This window comes from Herpailurus yagouaroundi, unplaced genomic scaffold (genome assembly GCF_014898765.1).
Source record: "Herpailurus yagouaroundi ecotype Mexico unplaced genomic scaffold, PumYag 187, whole genome shotgun sequence".
Lineage (NCBI taxonomy): Eukaryota > Metazoa > Chordata > Mammalia > Carnivora > Felidae > Herpailurus > Herpailurus yagouaroundi.
In genome coordinates this window covers 32,042,072-32,057,537 of record NW_024412418.1, presented here as the reverse complement: position 1 = coordinate 32,057,537, position 15,466 = coordinate 32,042,072, and the positions used below count along the sequence as shown (strand labels likewise).

At 44.2% G+C, this 15,466-nt stretch overlaps 1 protein-coding gene across 1 annotated transcript in view; it reads right to left on the bottom strand.

Moving 5' to 3' along the window:
- SERGEF (secretion regulating guanine nucleotide exchange factor) overlaps positions 1–14,115 on the bottom strand; it is a 237,256-nt gene extending 223,141 nt beyond the window's left edge. Inside the window, 5 exon segments of the mRNA XM_040495690.1 lie at positions 2,008–2,068; positions 7,110–7,204; positions 8,909–9,064; positions 10,251–10,386; positions 13,869–14,115. Of these exon segments, the coding sequence (XP_040351624.1) occupies positions 2,008–2,068; positions 7,110–7,204; positions 8,909–9,064; positions 10,251–10,386; positions 13,869–13,928 (508 nt within the window). The 5' untranslated portion in view covers positions 13,929–14,115.
- Positions 14,116–15,466: the final 1,351 nt, after the last annotated feature.

The window sequence follows — 15,466 nt, the reverse complement described above, 5'->3', positions numbered from 1 at the left end:
AAGTATTTACAGATTAAATGGGAGAGGAGGACTTACAATTAAGTTAATCAAACACATAATGGAAACCGTACTGCTTTGTAACTGGACAGAAATGTATACATAAGACTAGCAATCACAGAAAGTTGGTAGGAAAGGGGGAATTAAACCATTAATAGGCCATTCTCCAGTCCCACTAATCTAAGAGGAGAAGCTGCTTATAAGATGTAATCACTACCATACAACTCAGCAATCACACTCCTGGGCATTTATCCAGAGAAATGAAAATTTATGTTTGCATAAAAACTTGCCCACAATGTTTATAACTTTATACTTAATAGCCAGAACCTAGAAACAACCAGATGTCCCTCAGTGGGTGAATGGTGAAAGAAACTGTGTTGTTGTGGACTGAGTTGTGCCCCCAAAAATTCATATGTTGAGGCCCTAATCTACAGTGTGACTGTATTTGGAGCAGTCCGTAAGAAGGTAATAAAGGTTAAATGGGTCATAAGAGTGAGGCCTTAATCTGACAGAACTGGTGTCTTTATAAAAAAGAAGAGACACCAGATGTCTCCCTCTCTGCATGAGCGCACAGAGGAAATGCCCTGCAAGGACATAGCAAGAAGGCAGCCATCTACAAGTCAGGAAGAGAGGCCTCACCAGAGACCAACCCTCATGGCATCTGGATCGCAGACTTGTAGCCTCTGTAACTGTGAGAAAATTCCTGTTGTTTAAGCCACCCAGTCTGTGGTATATCGTTATGGCAGCCTGAGATGACTAATTCAGTGGTACATCTATAACATAGAATACTACTACTTAGCAATAAAAAGGAACAAATTATTGATACTCACAACTTGGATGACTCTCCAGGGAATCATGCTGAGCAAAAATAGCCAACCCTAAAGAATTATATATCGTATGATATCATTTATATAATGTTCTTGCCAGGAGCTAAGAAGGGGTGAGGGTAAGTAGAAAGTGGATGTATAATAGATGCATAAAAGTGTATAAAAGCCATATAAAAGGGTGTATAAAAATGGGTATTATAAAAGGGCCACAGGCAGGATGGCTGTGGCAATGAACTGTTTGTGTCCTGACCGTATCAAGGCTGGCTGGGCTGTTGCACTACAGTTTCACAAAATGTTACCAGTGGGAGAAACTGGGAAAACAGTGCATGAGATGTATTTTATTTCTTACAACTGCATGTAAATCGACAAATATCTCAAAATAATAGGGTTAAGAAAAATTTTACTATATGAGCAACATTAAGCCCCAGGCGACACCAGTACAGTGCTGCACCAGACTCTTCCTCCCCTCCTCCACCTTCCCCAGGCCACGACTGGATGCATCCACACTTGAGCCTCAGCTGCCACAGCCAGTTAGGGCTGCACTTCACCCCGCGAGAGTGGGAGCAGAAAAATGAGCCTGGGGAAGAAAAAAGGGCCACTGCTCTTCTGCAGATGACCACCTCTCTCCACTTGCCACCTTCAAACCTCACACACACTGTCAGCCCTACGTCCATCACCACCCTCTCACAGTACAGGAGACAAGCTCATTTGAAGCTTTTAAACTAATAAACATTAAAATGCACTAGGCAAGCAGTGGAGTTCACAGCAAAGAATGGGGGCCTTGGAAACTACACCACCTCAGACTCTGTTCCCAGCTCTACCTTTTACTACCTTACCCCCTGTGTAACCTTAGACAAGCCCTTCAGCCTCTTCGGACCTCAGTTTCCTCACATGTAAAAATGTAACTCACATCACTGCAGGGTTGTGAGGATTAAATAAGGTATTAATTAAATCAAGAGAACCTAGCATCATGCCTAGAACATAATAAAGAGCTAGAAAACTTCATTTCTTTCCACCCTACCTGCTAAAGATTTCCCACATGACTTTGACCTTATGTCCTCTCCATTTAATCAGAAATGCAGCACAGCAGGACATTCTGAATTACTCCTTAAAGTTTGTTTGCTCTAAAGCGCTGCTTCTCCTAGTGATATCCCTATTTTGAAAATAAAAGCAAAATGATCACCTGTAGCAGCTAAAGCATGCCTCAGTCCAGCAGCAATGCAAACAACCTTCTCTTTCAGGAGCTGTGAAAACAAAGAAAAGGGCTGAGGTCTTAGAATCACCCATCTGCAAAATGCTTTGGAATTTATGCCATGACACAATGCAGCACAGCCCTCATTACATGTCTGATTGGTTTAGAGTCCCCAACTCCCAACATTTCCATCCCTCCATACTTCTGTATGTATCCCTAAAAGGAAAAATCTCTTAAAAATAATATATCACAATGTGTCTCAGGGCCGCAAGGGACCTTCAAAGTCATCCAGTCCAGGAGTTGGCAACTGTTTCCAATAAAGACCAGATAGTAAATACTTTAGACTTTGCAGGCCATATGGTTTATGTCATAGTACTCTACTCTGCCATTGTAGCATACAAGCAGCCACAGACAATACATGAATGAATGGGCATGGCTACGTTCCAATGAAGATTTATTTACCAAGGGTTCTAGCTGGACGACCTTTGATTTAGTCCAATCTCTATTCAATGCCAGATACCTTCCACAACCCCCCACAAATCATCATCCAACCCCTGCCAAGCACCTACTTCCTGTGGCACAGCCTCACTACTTCCCCAGGTGCCTATTCCATCTTTGTGCAGTTCCATTTATCTCCTTAGGTGGAGCCAAACATCTGCCTACAGCTTTTCACAATGCTTTCCAAAGACGAAGACCACTGTCATGTCCTCTCTAAGATATCTTGTGGTGACTTTATTTATTTTTTTTAACGTTTATTTATTTTTGGGACAGAGAGAAACAGAGCATGAACAGGGGAGGGTCAGAGAGAGAGGGAGACACAGAATCGGAAACAGGCTCCAGGCTCCGAGCCATCAGCCCAGAGCCTGACGCGGGGCTCGAACTCACGGACCGCGAGATCGTGACCTGGCTGAAGTCGGATGCTTAACCGACTGCGCCACCCAGGCGCCCCACTTGTGGTGACTTTAAAACTAAGTCTTCAAATTCTTTGAGACCCACCCCTTCAAGATGTGGAGCTGGAGCTTAATTCCCCTCTTGCTGAATGTGGTCTGGACTAAGCAACTTGCTTCCAGTGAAAAGAATAAAGAAGTGATGAGTGGCTTAGAGACTAGGTGATAAAAGGCACTGAGGCTTCCTGCTTGGCCTCACTCTCAAATCACTCCTGGAGGAAGCCAGATGCCATGTCTGAACAACCCCATAGAAATGCACTGAACCTCATGAGTTGCAACCTCATGAGACCAGCTAAGCTGTGCCCAGATTTCTGACCCTCAGAAACTAAGATAGTAAATACCTGTTGTTTAAAGTTGCTAAATTTAGAGTAATTTATGACACTGTAGATAACTAATACATATATATCTCTTCTTTTGGCCAAACATCCCCAATTCCATCAGTGATCCCCTGGTTTCAAATTCCATTCCCTTCTTGGTTTCTCTCCTCTAAATGTGCTCTGGTTACTCAATCTCCCTCTTTTATTATTTTTTTTTTAATTTTTTTTTAACGTTTATTTATTTTTGAGACAGAGAGAGACAGAGCATGAACAGGGGAGGGGCAGAGAGAGAGGGAGACACAGAATCTGAAACAGGCTCCAGGCTCTGAGCGGTCAGCACAGAGCCCGACGCGGGGCTCGAACTCACAGATCGCGAGATCGTGACCTGAGCTGAAGTCGGCCGCTTAACCGACTGAGCCACCCAGGCGCCCCGCAATCTCCCTCTTTTAAAAGAGACTGTATAGGAGCACCTGTGTGGCTCAGTCAGTTAAGCGTCCAACTCTTGACTTTGGCTCAGGTCATGATCTCATGGTCATGAGATCGAGCCCCATGTCAGGCTCCATACTGGGCATGGAGCTTGCTTAAGACTCTCTCTCTCCCTGCCCCTCCCCTGGGCATGCGTGCGTGTGCACGCTCCCTCTCTCTCTTTTTCTGTCAAAAAAAAGCGGGGCGGGCGGGGCCGCGGTTGTATATGCATCAATCATGGCCCCTCTGCAGCTTTACTACATGTGTTTATTTACAGATCCACATGGCCTTCCTAAACTTTAGGACCCTCGATGGCAGGATCTACGTCTTATTCACCTTTATGCCCAGGACCTAAGCACTAAATCAACAGAATACAACATCCCATATGCAGTCTGATTAGCACAAAAAAGGACAGGACTCTGGCTTCCCTTCTTTTAGAGACTATATTTCTGTTAATACAACCCACAACCAAATTAGCTTTGGGGAAGATCAAATCTTACTACTAACACAACTTGAACATATTGTCCTTTAAGTATTTTCTCTTTAAAACAACAACAACTAAAGGGCTTTACATGTAGATTCAATCTCCTCAATTTCTTCAACTCACCTCCATTCCTTCCTCTCCATCCCCACTGCCATGGCTTTAGTTTGGACCAGGATCACCTCTTGTCTGGATTATTAGCAAGAGTGTCCTGAATAATCTTCCTCCTCACTACCCCTTCGGGCCCCGACCTAACACACTGTTCTTACCGTTTGCCATGCACCACCTCCCTGACTGTCCCCTCCCCAATAGAATTTCTACCACTTCCTTATATTCCAGTCATACTAAACTGCTTGCAGTATCTCAAACCCTGATATTTCATGCTTCTACACCCTTGCTTACACAGTTCCTTCTGTCTGGAATGCTCTTCTTTTGTATCCATTCTATGCATCCTATCTCAAGTCAAGTAAATTTCTACTCAACTTTCAAGACTCTGTATAAGCCTGTTCTCACTCCACCTCCCCCTAGAAAGACTTAAAATATTCCCTCCTTTGAGGCTACACCTGCATCTACCATAGTTTAACATTTAGGTGTCTCTATATCTAATATGTACCACTAAATTCTAAGACCTCAAATACTAAGACCCTCACCTTTGTCCCCACTGCCTAAACCCAGCACCTACATACCCAATAGTTGCTATTAAATAAATGAATGAATTTCTACTATATTTCACTTTGCCACATTCCTCCCATTGTTCAAGAGGATACAGCCTTGATGTATCCCAAATGTTTTTACCTCCTGATTCTGTCATCCAACATATTTTAACCATTGTTTTCCTCTGTCTTCTTTAATCATGTGACCCAAGCTAAATTAATTACAATGTATATAGGTTCTTAAAAAAACCATCCATTTGTAATTGGCAACTGTAACACTTCCTACAAGTGACTATAGAGTCTAGATTTCTGTGCATATCATGTGCTACATACTCAATGTTTCCGTGCCCCTGAAATTCATATATTGAAACCTATTACCCAATGTGATAGTATTTGCAAATGGGGTCTTCTTGAAGTTATTAATTAGGTCATGAGAATGGAGCCGTCATGAGACTGGAGCCCTCATGAATGGGATAAATGCCCTTATAAGAAAGGCCCCAGAGGGCAACTCTGTCCAGCGAAATAAGTGTTTATGAACAAGGAACGGGGTCCTCACTAGACACCAAATCTGCCGATACCCCAATCTTGTACTTCTCAGCCTCCAGAAATGTGAAAAATAAATGTTTGTTGCTTAAGCCATTCAATCTATGGTATTTTTGTTACAGCAGCCCAAACACACTACAACACTGTGGAGATCATGACCTCAAATACTATCCCACAGACCAGCAATTGTAATTCAGCAACATGACAGGAGCTGACCAAGCTCTCTCCAGTGAAAACAGATCTCCCACTCTGAGTCAGAGTTCAAGAAAATTAGCTAGACGTGAGCAGCTTAGGTGGTGAACTCATTTTAGATCCCAGCATATTTCTTTCAAAATTCCACAGCCCTCTTATGACTACTTATCATATAAATGTCACAAAAATGTGTACATTTTAAACATGATGCAGAGGAAAGGGCTCTGAACTAGGGCCAGGAGTCCTGTCTAGTCCTGTGCTGTCCACTATGAAGCCACTAGCTACATGCAGGTACTAAAGAGCCGAAATGTGAGTAGGTATGAACTGAGATCACTCACAGTACAACATGCACACCAGAGTTCAACTTAGTATAAAGTAGATAATATAGGGGCGTCTGGGTGGCTCAGTTGGTTGAGCGTCCAACTCTTGATCTCAGCTCCGATCATGTTCTCACAGGTCATGGAATCAAGCCTGCATCAGGTTCCATGCGGATAGGAGAGTGCATGCTTAAGATTCTCCCTCTCTTTCTGCCGCTCTCCCACTAGCATGTACACATACACACTCTCTCTCTCAAAATAAATAATCTTAAAAAAAATGGAGAATATAAAGTATCTCATTAGGAAATTTTTACATTAGTGACATATAAAATGAAATAATCCATTGAATACACTGGATTTATTAAAATTAATTTCACCTACACGCCACAATATGAATGAAACTTGAAACATCATGTGAAATGAGAGAAGCCAGATACAAAAAGCCACATATTGTATGATTCCATTTATATGAAATGCCCAGAATAGCAAATCCACAGAGACAGATTAGTGGTTGCCAGGGGCTGGGGGAGGGCAGAATGGGAAGTAATTGCCATTGGGTACACAGTTTCTTTCTTGGTGATGAAAATGTTCTAAAATTAGATAATGCTGATGGCTGCACATCTCTGTGAATCTACTAAAAACCACTGAATTATACATTTTTAAAGGGTAAATTCTATGGCATGTAAATTACATCTCAATAAAGCTGTTATTTTAAAAAATTAATTCCACTTGTTTCTCTTTACTCTTTGAATAGTGCCACTAAAAATTTTAAGTTACGTATGTGACTCACACCATATTTTTATTGGGCGCTACTGGCCTATGTACTATTTGCCAACCTTAGTGTCTTTAGGTAAGTTGCTTCTATCAGGACCTGTTTCTAACATAGTTCCCATTATTACTAATTTTAGTATTGTAAAATGTCATTAATATGCCTTTATGACATATATTACCTTCATTGTTTTATTTCACAAACATTCATAATGTGTATGAGGACTAACAGAGGTTTTTCACTAACAGCTTCCATCCCCCCAACTTAATCCTTCCCAGAAGAACCTAAGTTTTTCAACTTAAATTCTAAGTGGCCCATGGCTTTTCAGGGACTCAGCTAGTCTCTTAGTCTGGGGAGGGAAACACTTCAATAGTATGTGGGTCAGCTATATACGAGGTGCCATCCTTACCTCAATGGCCTGGGGAACCACACATCTTCGAGGGCCATGAGGAACTCCTAACTGGCCGAAGGAGTTGGATCCACATGACAGAACTTGACCATTTTCTGCAAATCAAATATTTAAATCATAACCTCAGAAGTAAGATATCTTTGACCAGTGAGTAAATGTTGAAGGATGGGAGGAGCAAAGGGAATGAGAGGAGGAAGAGGGACTTACACTTTAGCACATTCAAACCACAGTCCCTGCTTTTATTGTTCCTCTAGGAATAAAAACACTAGGCACTGGGCTAAGCATTTTACAGATTCTCTATCACACTACCTAATTAATGGCAGCTTATCTGCTATAGAACATTAGCCTGGTGCTGGGATGGGATACTGATGCCCCACGCCCCACTTTTCATGTTTCCATGTGACATAATTTTCATTATTTTAACACTCCAGGCCTCTCTCCCTGCCCCTTCGTATGCTCCCTGCTTTCCAGGAGAAAAGGGGTAACTTAACCAACTGATAAGTTTGGGAGAAGGAAGAGCATGTGTGGCTTGGCACCTTCCTCTCAGGTACTCTAGACTGATGCACAGTAAGTGTTTCCCCTACAGAGATAACCTACTGTTTGCAGAATAACTCTGGATCAGAGGAGAATTAGCAGAAGCACTTGGCCTGACCATTAACCCTGTTCTCCAACATAGCCTTTGTCAGTGAAAAGCCAACAGTGTGATCTCCAGCTATCTGACTGCTCTCCACCTTTCTCACAATTGGTTCCAAAAGTGAGCAGGAAATAGAGTGTTATTCACAGACTCCCTACAACCCCAACATGGTCCACAAAAAGCACTTCAGAAATGATGGCTACTATTCAGGGTTATTAGTACCAAATTCACCTATTACAGAATCCCTCTGCAAAAGAGAGATGCTGATGCCTGAGCAGGGTTTTGAAGAAAGGATATGAGTCATCAGAAAAAGGGACTGTTCCAGAGAGAGAACAACATTCTGCTTGGTATTTCTAGAAAGAAAAGTATGGAGAATGTGGAGAATAAAAGACAAGGCAACAACAGGGATAGGTAAGGAACAGTAATTGAAGCTATGTGTGGAAGTTTGGGATCTGAGCTGTGCACATAAGAATCTACAAGGGTGGGGTGGGGAGGATTTGGTCAGAAAATGCCCTTGCCAGATGACTGTGTCAAAGAGGGAGTCTAGTCAGAAACTATACATGGTCTTCTCCATCCAGAATGGCAAGCTAGACAGGACAAAACTACTTCTGGGGAGAAGTCGGCTGACAAAAAGTAACTATTGCTAGCTGCTCCCAAGAGCATTATCCTATTAGCCCTTTGGCCATATCCCTCTACACCCTATTCTGCTATCTGGCTTTGCAGAGAGCAAAGAGTTGTGCCCAACCTTTTTTTTTTTTTTTTTTTTTTTTTTTTAATCCTTCAGTGGGGGAAAAGCTGCCATCACTGTTGTGTGACCGCTGACTTCCTCCTGCTTCCCCACCACATTTCCCCATGAGTAACCCTTCACCGGTACTAATGGCCAGCTAGCCCAGGCACACAGCTATCGTGAATTTCTGGGACAGGAAGTAGCCACCAAAGGTGATCCAGTCTCTTCCCTAGTCTCTAGTAAAAGTTTTCCAGCCCAAAATTTTGCTGTTCAAACTCTCCTTGCAAAAGGCACCCACAACTTTCCTCAACAACCAAAGAGAAATTTGTATGTATGTTTACACATAAAGAGACTTTCACTTAATCAGTATCACCACCATCCAGTTCTTCTCACCCAATGCCTTTGTGGTGATAAAGATTTACCCATGAGTGAACTCACCTGTGAGAATAATGGTAAAATCCCAGCCGCAGGCCACCTGTTGGACAGGACAGCCAAGGAGGGATCTGCAGGTGGTAAAATACAGAACATCTTCTGTGTGACCAAGCCCCAATTGCCCATCTTTGTTCAGGCCACAAACAAAAAGGCCTCCTTCATCTGCAGAAAGCAAAAGCTTTGGTGATGGTGTGCACAGGGGAAATTACAACTGTCAAAGCGAGTAAAAGTATTTTACTAATTAGCTGCAGTCACAAACCCAATAAATTTTTTCCCACCCGCGTTAATAAGCCATGTACGTTAATGTGCGCTGGCCCAAATGGCATAGGGCAAAGGGGCTCAAGTCTAGCATCTATATGAAAACTCCAAGTCCTAGAGCAGTGGCCAATCACCAAATAGAGCATCTACTATGATAAGAAAAGCCAACATTTATTTAGAACTTATAATATGCCAGGTATTCTTGTAAGAGCTTTATCTGTGGGGCCCATTTATCCTTTAGGCAGAATGCCTAGGGCCCACGATACTTTCAGAGCCCCACAAAAATGTTTTAATCTTATATTTTTCTAAAATAAAAAAAATAAATAAATGCAATAATAATGAATACACAATGCTAAATCTAGCCTGGATTATACTAATCTTTATATCAAAGCTGTCGTAAAATATAGTTCTTAATATTTCTTTAAAGAAGAAGGGGTCCACAAAGGCAAGAGTGCCAAGGACCCATGAAAGTCATAATGCAGCCCTGTAGTTCACTGATTCGCTTCATTCATCATTTTTATCCCCATGTAACAGAGGGAAAAGTGGCACAGAGAAATTAATTTGCCCAAGGCCACACAGCTAATAACAGAACCAGGATTTGAACCCAAGCAGTTGAATCCAGAACTCATGTTCTTAATCAGGATTCAATACACCATCCTTTCCAATATCATGGCACCTGGAGTACTCATTAAGTACTATCATAGGTATTATGAAGGAAATTAAAGAAAATACAAAGTTCTTGCTCTCAAGGAATATTCACTCTAACTGCAAAGACTTCTAACTCTAACATGTGAAAGTTAAATGACAATATATTGTATGAAATGTGGTATATGTTGCAACTCCGCCATTAATTTGTCTTGTAACCTTAAGCAACTGGTTTTCCTCTCCAAGCCTCATTTGTATAAATGGGGGTGGAGAGCCTAGATCTCTGAAGGGCTTTCAGCTCTGACAATCTAGAATTCTCTACTGGTAACTTGGCTTTTTCACAAAAATGTTTTCCTCTGCAAAATACAAAAGGATGAAAGATGGCAATACAATACGCTAGGGAGAAATGTCTAAATAAGAAATATCTACTCCAGAAGGATGTTACCTGTGACAATAGCAGAGTGGCCCCCTCCTCCCATGATCCTCCTGACACATTCAGGTTTATAGAAGTCATTCAGTTGCTGGGGCAAAAGCACATCTTCCTTGTGGCCAAGGCCAAGTTGCCCGTAGCTATTTGCACCCTAGGGATAAATAAGGCAAGGATGAAAGAGTACAGGAAACACAACTGCCATTGTGCATTTACCTGTCCCTATCTTTCTCATCCTGACATACCTCCCAGAGCCTCTAACAGATGAGATTTCATAAGCTCATTCTTAAGAGGTTGTTATATGCAACCCATACTTAGACAGTGGCCCTATACCCAGAACATGACGATTTCCACATGAGAGGAGCTCTTAGCATCCACTATTTATCCAAAGATATTCCTCGCCTTCTCCTTCTAATGCCCCAGCCCACATGTGTTGCCTCTGGGAGACAGCATGGGAGTTCCTTGTGATAAAAGCCAATTCTCTAGGGAGGCTAAGAAAAGAAATAAGGAAAGGAAATAGCAGCCAAGTGGGTGGGAAATGCACTGGACTTGTCCCTTCTCATGTCCTCACTGAGAAAACTGGCAAGGACTTCTTTAATCAAAGTTAGCTGAGGGCTTTGTGCCCTCAAGCAGGTCACCTCACTGTTATTTCATCGTACAGTGAAAGAGGTTGGCAATGATCTCTAAGGGCCTTTCCAAGTACAATGCTTTGAGACTCTAAGATTCACATGGTGAGATTCCTGTAAGGGAACAGATTTCCCCTTGGTGGGCAATATGTCTATCTTTGTTATTATGAAATAACAGTCCAGAATCCCAAATCCAAAACTCTTGCTGCCAGATGTATTTCAGATTCAGGCTTTTATAGGCTTAAAAATAATAATACTGTATATAAATCATATATACTGCTGCAAGGTCCAGGAGCAGCACCCCATAAGCAAAATAGTATTATTTCTGCAGTAAAAGGTACAAATACATTAACTGCACATAGACTATAAATAGCATTATGTCAGGTCAGTTTGAGTTTTGGAGGTTTTTGTTTTGTTTTGTTTTTTGTATTCAAACTTGAAGATAAAGAATTGTAGACCTGCAGAAAAATCTTTAGATTTCAGAAATCCTCATAATTCCTTATAATTACTCCTGGCTGGTTCTTCCTAGAGATAAGTAGTAAAACCTTCCAAATGTGTTTGTTTTCTAAGACATTTTAATGAGGAAAAATAATTTAAAATAACTACCCAAAATACATACATACATACAAACTCCTGCCCCTCATGGTCTATTTCATAGCCATCCTGGGCTGCAAGGACTCCAAGCTGAAAAAGCAAGCTATGGCAAGGGCACAGGTCCAAGAGGCCCTCAGGGGCAGTATTAGCTGCCAATTACTGACTGCTTCCTCAATACTTAGTATTCACCCTTAATTCTCACAATAACAGAGGAGATAGACATTTATGGCTCTCATTTTACAGATGAAGAAACTAAGTCTCAGAGAGGTTAAGTTGCATAGCTGCATAGCTGGGAAGGCAAGAAGTCAGATATGCCCTCCTCCTTTCACTAAGCTATACCATGTCCCTAAGGATTTTTGGTGAAATTCAGCCCTGATCTTACCTGGCAAGACACTAACTGTATGAATGTATCTACAATAGCACCCCATCACTTTATTCCCTTTTTATGCTTTTTCTTCATAGAACTCCCTGACATTACATTTGCTTAGTTGTTTTACTGTCTACCTCCCCTACTGCAAGGTAAACTCAATGAGGGCAAGAACTTTGTTTTGTTCACTGCCACTTTCCCTGAAAATGCATCTGAAACTATGCTGCCCCAGAGAAAGTGTATATATATTTTAGAGTGAATATAGTGAAAGAATATATGATCTGATGAGGCCCTACCTAGGAAAGATCAAATGAAAGATGTGCATGCTGTGGAGTACATATGCACAGGATGCCTCCATCAGGCCGGAGATCTCTGTGGCTGCCCCATTACCAGGACTACAAGCTGTTGAACAGAAAGTGAGAGAGACACATGCACTTGGGGCTCAAATTATGGCACTCAATTTCTGAAACACAGCAAGAGGCCCGAAATCCAGGATAAAGCAAAACAAAGAAAAATTCAATACAACATGTTAGCCGTACTTGCCTCCCTTCCTTACAAACACTCCAGACATACTACACACACACACACACACACACACACACACACACACACACACACACAACCCCAAGGAGGTAAATTTCCCCTTGTTAGGGGAATTGTGTTCCCCTAAAATTAATTTGTTGAAGCCCTAGACTCAAGTACCTCAGAAGGTGACTGTATCTGGGGATAGGGCCTTTTAAAAGATAATTAAGGTTAAACGAGGTCATAAAGGTATGGCTCTAATCCAATATAGGAAGGAGACACAGGGATGCTCTCAAACACAGAAAAAGCCACATGAGGACACAGCAAGAAGGCGGCCATCTGCAAGCCAAAGAAGGAGGCCTCAGAAGAAAGTAAACCTGCCAGACACCTTGCTCTTGGACTTCTGGCCTCCAGAACTACAAGAAAATAAAATCCATTTTTTAAGACGTCTCAGTCTCTGGTATTTTTCTGTGACAGCCCTAGCAAACTAACACACCCCTCCACACATATAATGCAGCGGGAAGGCCATCAGGCCTCCAAGCAGTAGACAAGGCCCTATCTGACACCCAGACCCCAGTCTCCCGCCTGGGAAAAGCCAGCACCAGCACCCACCGCAGGCACACATTCAACCCCAACTCCACCCCCGGCTCAAGTGCCACCCCAAAGACAGTACTCAGCCAGCCAGCCAACCTCAGGCCCCACGATCTCCCTTCTGCCGGTATATGCAGGCTTACACTCAACAAGTGCTGCCTGGTGCTGATCATTACCTTTTTTTGACTAGTCAAATACATGGTAGTTTTAACAGTAATCTAGGTGTTATCCCGCTCCCTCAACGCCAGAGCTGGGTCTTTCAGTTTTGTGTTTTTCCCCCAAAGACCAGCACATAGGCATACAAAAGGGTCTCTCATTCATTCATCCGTCCAAATATCTGCTAGGCACCGTGAACAAGACAGGCACAATACATCCCCCCTCGTGACGCTTCTAGCGAAAGAGACTGACATTAAGCAGACACCCACGCCCCCAACACAGGCAAGATCCGGTCACAGACGAAGATCAGCAAATGTGCACGGCCAAATACTGCAGGCCTCGCAGCAAACGGTGCTCTCGCCAGGCTGGGGCGGGGCTGGGAAGGGGCCGGCATCCTCCGGGCAACGAGAGGGTGAGGAGCGCAGGTGGCCTTACAATGGCTCCGGGACGGGGCGATACCTCCACGCCGTCTCTCCAGGCGCTAGCCCGGCCTAAGGGCTCTGGCGGAACCACACGCTCTGCCCAGGAGGCAGATGCTTCCCCCGGCGCCGCAGCCCCTCGGGTTCGGACCCCACCAGCCAGCAGGCCCCTAAGTCACCCGTGAGGACCCCTGCCTCCCGACCCTCTCCTCCTCAGGCCCCAGCCCAGGGTCCTCCAGCCCAGAGCCCGGCCGGGACCTCAGCCACCAAGCCCACCACAGCCCACGCGGAGGCCTCCAGCTCCCATCCCTTCGGCGCCCCTCAGTCCCAGCGGCCCCGGCCCGGGGGCGGAGTCACGTACCCAGGCGAATAGCACGGCCGCCTCAGGGGCGGCCTCGGAGGCTCTAGGCTCAGGCTCCATGTGTGGACTCTATGCCGGCGCTTCCGGGAGGGGTCGGAGGTGGAGCCCGCCAGAGGAGGGATTAGTAACTGGGGTGTGTGGTTGACGGGGGAGGGGTCTGTGGTTGGGAGGAGCCGGTGAGGGGGCGGAGTCTGCGGCGAAGGCGGGGCCATAGCTGGGAAGAGGAATGAGGTGGGGGCGGGGCTGGCCCGAGGGAGGGGGTCTATAGTGGGCGCGGGGCCGGCGCTGGGGAAGGGTCTGCAGAGGGAGAGGGACGGGCGCGGGGGTGGGGCCGTCGCTGGGGCGTGGTCTGTTGTGGGGGCGGGGCCGGAGCGGAGAAGGGCCCGCGGGAGCCCCTTAATTGCTCTGGAGTCGCCTCCCAGTCGCTCCGCCCGGGCGCGCTCTGAGTGAGTCAGCCTCCCGCCTCCAGCCTTGCAGTGCCTCTCTACTTCTCTCTCCCTTCCCTTGCACTCTATTTTTAGTAATATACGAGTGCACTACGCTCCTTCACGTTTTTATTTCTTTGGAGTCCCAAGATAGCCTGGAAGGACAGACAGGGCAGGGATTGTATCACCTTTTGACCGGGAAGAAATTGAGCCTGGGAGGGGTGGAAAGGGCCCCCTCCAGTGTCTTAGCGGAGCTGCCTTTGGATCTGCTTTGGTGTGTGTTTGCAAAATCTGAGAAAGCTCTTTGATAAACGAGTGTGTAGGAACTTAGACCTCGGGACACTGAACTGAGGAGGCTGGTTCTCATGGATTCCTGCCAGGGCAGCCTTTCTAACCCTCAGCGCGCAGAGCACGGTCCTGCCCTGATTCCGATCATCAATACTGGATAATATTCACCCAACAAAGGTTTTCATATAAAATGGCTTTTATCAGATACCCTTCTACACTACTAGTGGGAGCTAAACAAGTACAATTTTTCCGAAGGAAAATGGGGTAATGCATATTAGGAATATGAATGTAAATTACCCAGTAAATTCCACATCTGTTAATTTATCACAAGAAAATAATCAGAGCCTTGCACTAAGTCTTAGAATGCAAGTTATTTGTTAGGGAGTTGTACATAATAGGAAAGAACTTATTACCTGAAAGTCCAAAATTAAATTGATTAAGTTATGGCATAGCCATACAGTGAGTGGAATACTAGGTTGCCATTTAAAAAAATATGTTTTGGAAAATATTAAATAAGGGAAGCGTTCATGATATGTCATAAAAGTATTATAGCAATATACTATAGCAATTCTACACACACACAAACACATAGACTCAGGGTGGTGGATTACAGCTGAATTTTATTTTCTTTGCTGTACTTTTTTTGTACATAACCTGCATTTTCCAAGACATACATAATCTTGTGGGTACAAATGGGTCACATTAAAGATAATTCAGGGGCACCTGGGTGGCTCAGTCGGTTAGGCCTCCAACTTCAGTTCAGGTCATGATCTCACAGTTGGTGGGTTCAATCCATATGTCGGGCTCTGTGCTAACAGCTCAGAGCCTGGAGCCTGCTTCAGGGGATCCTGGGTCTCCCTCTCTCTACCCCTCCCCTGCTTGCTC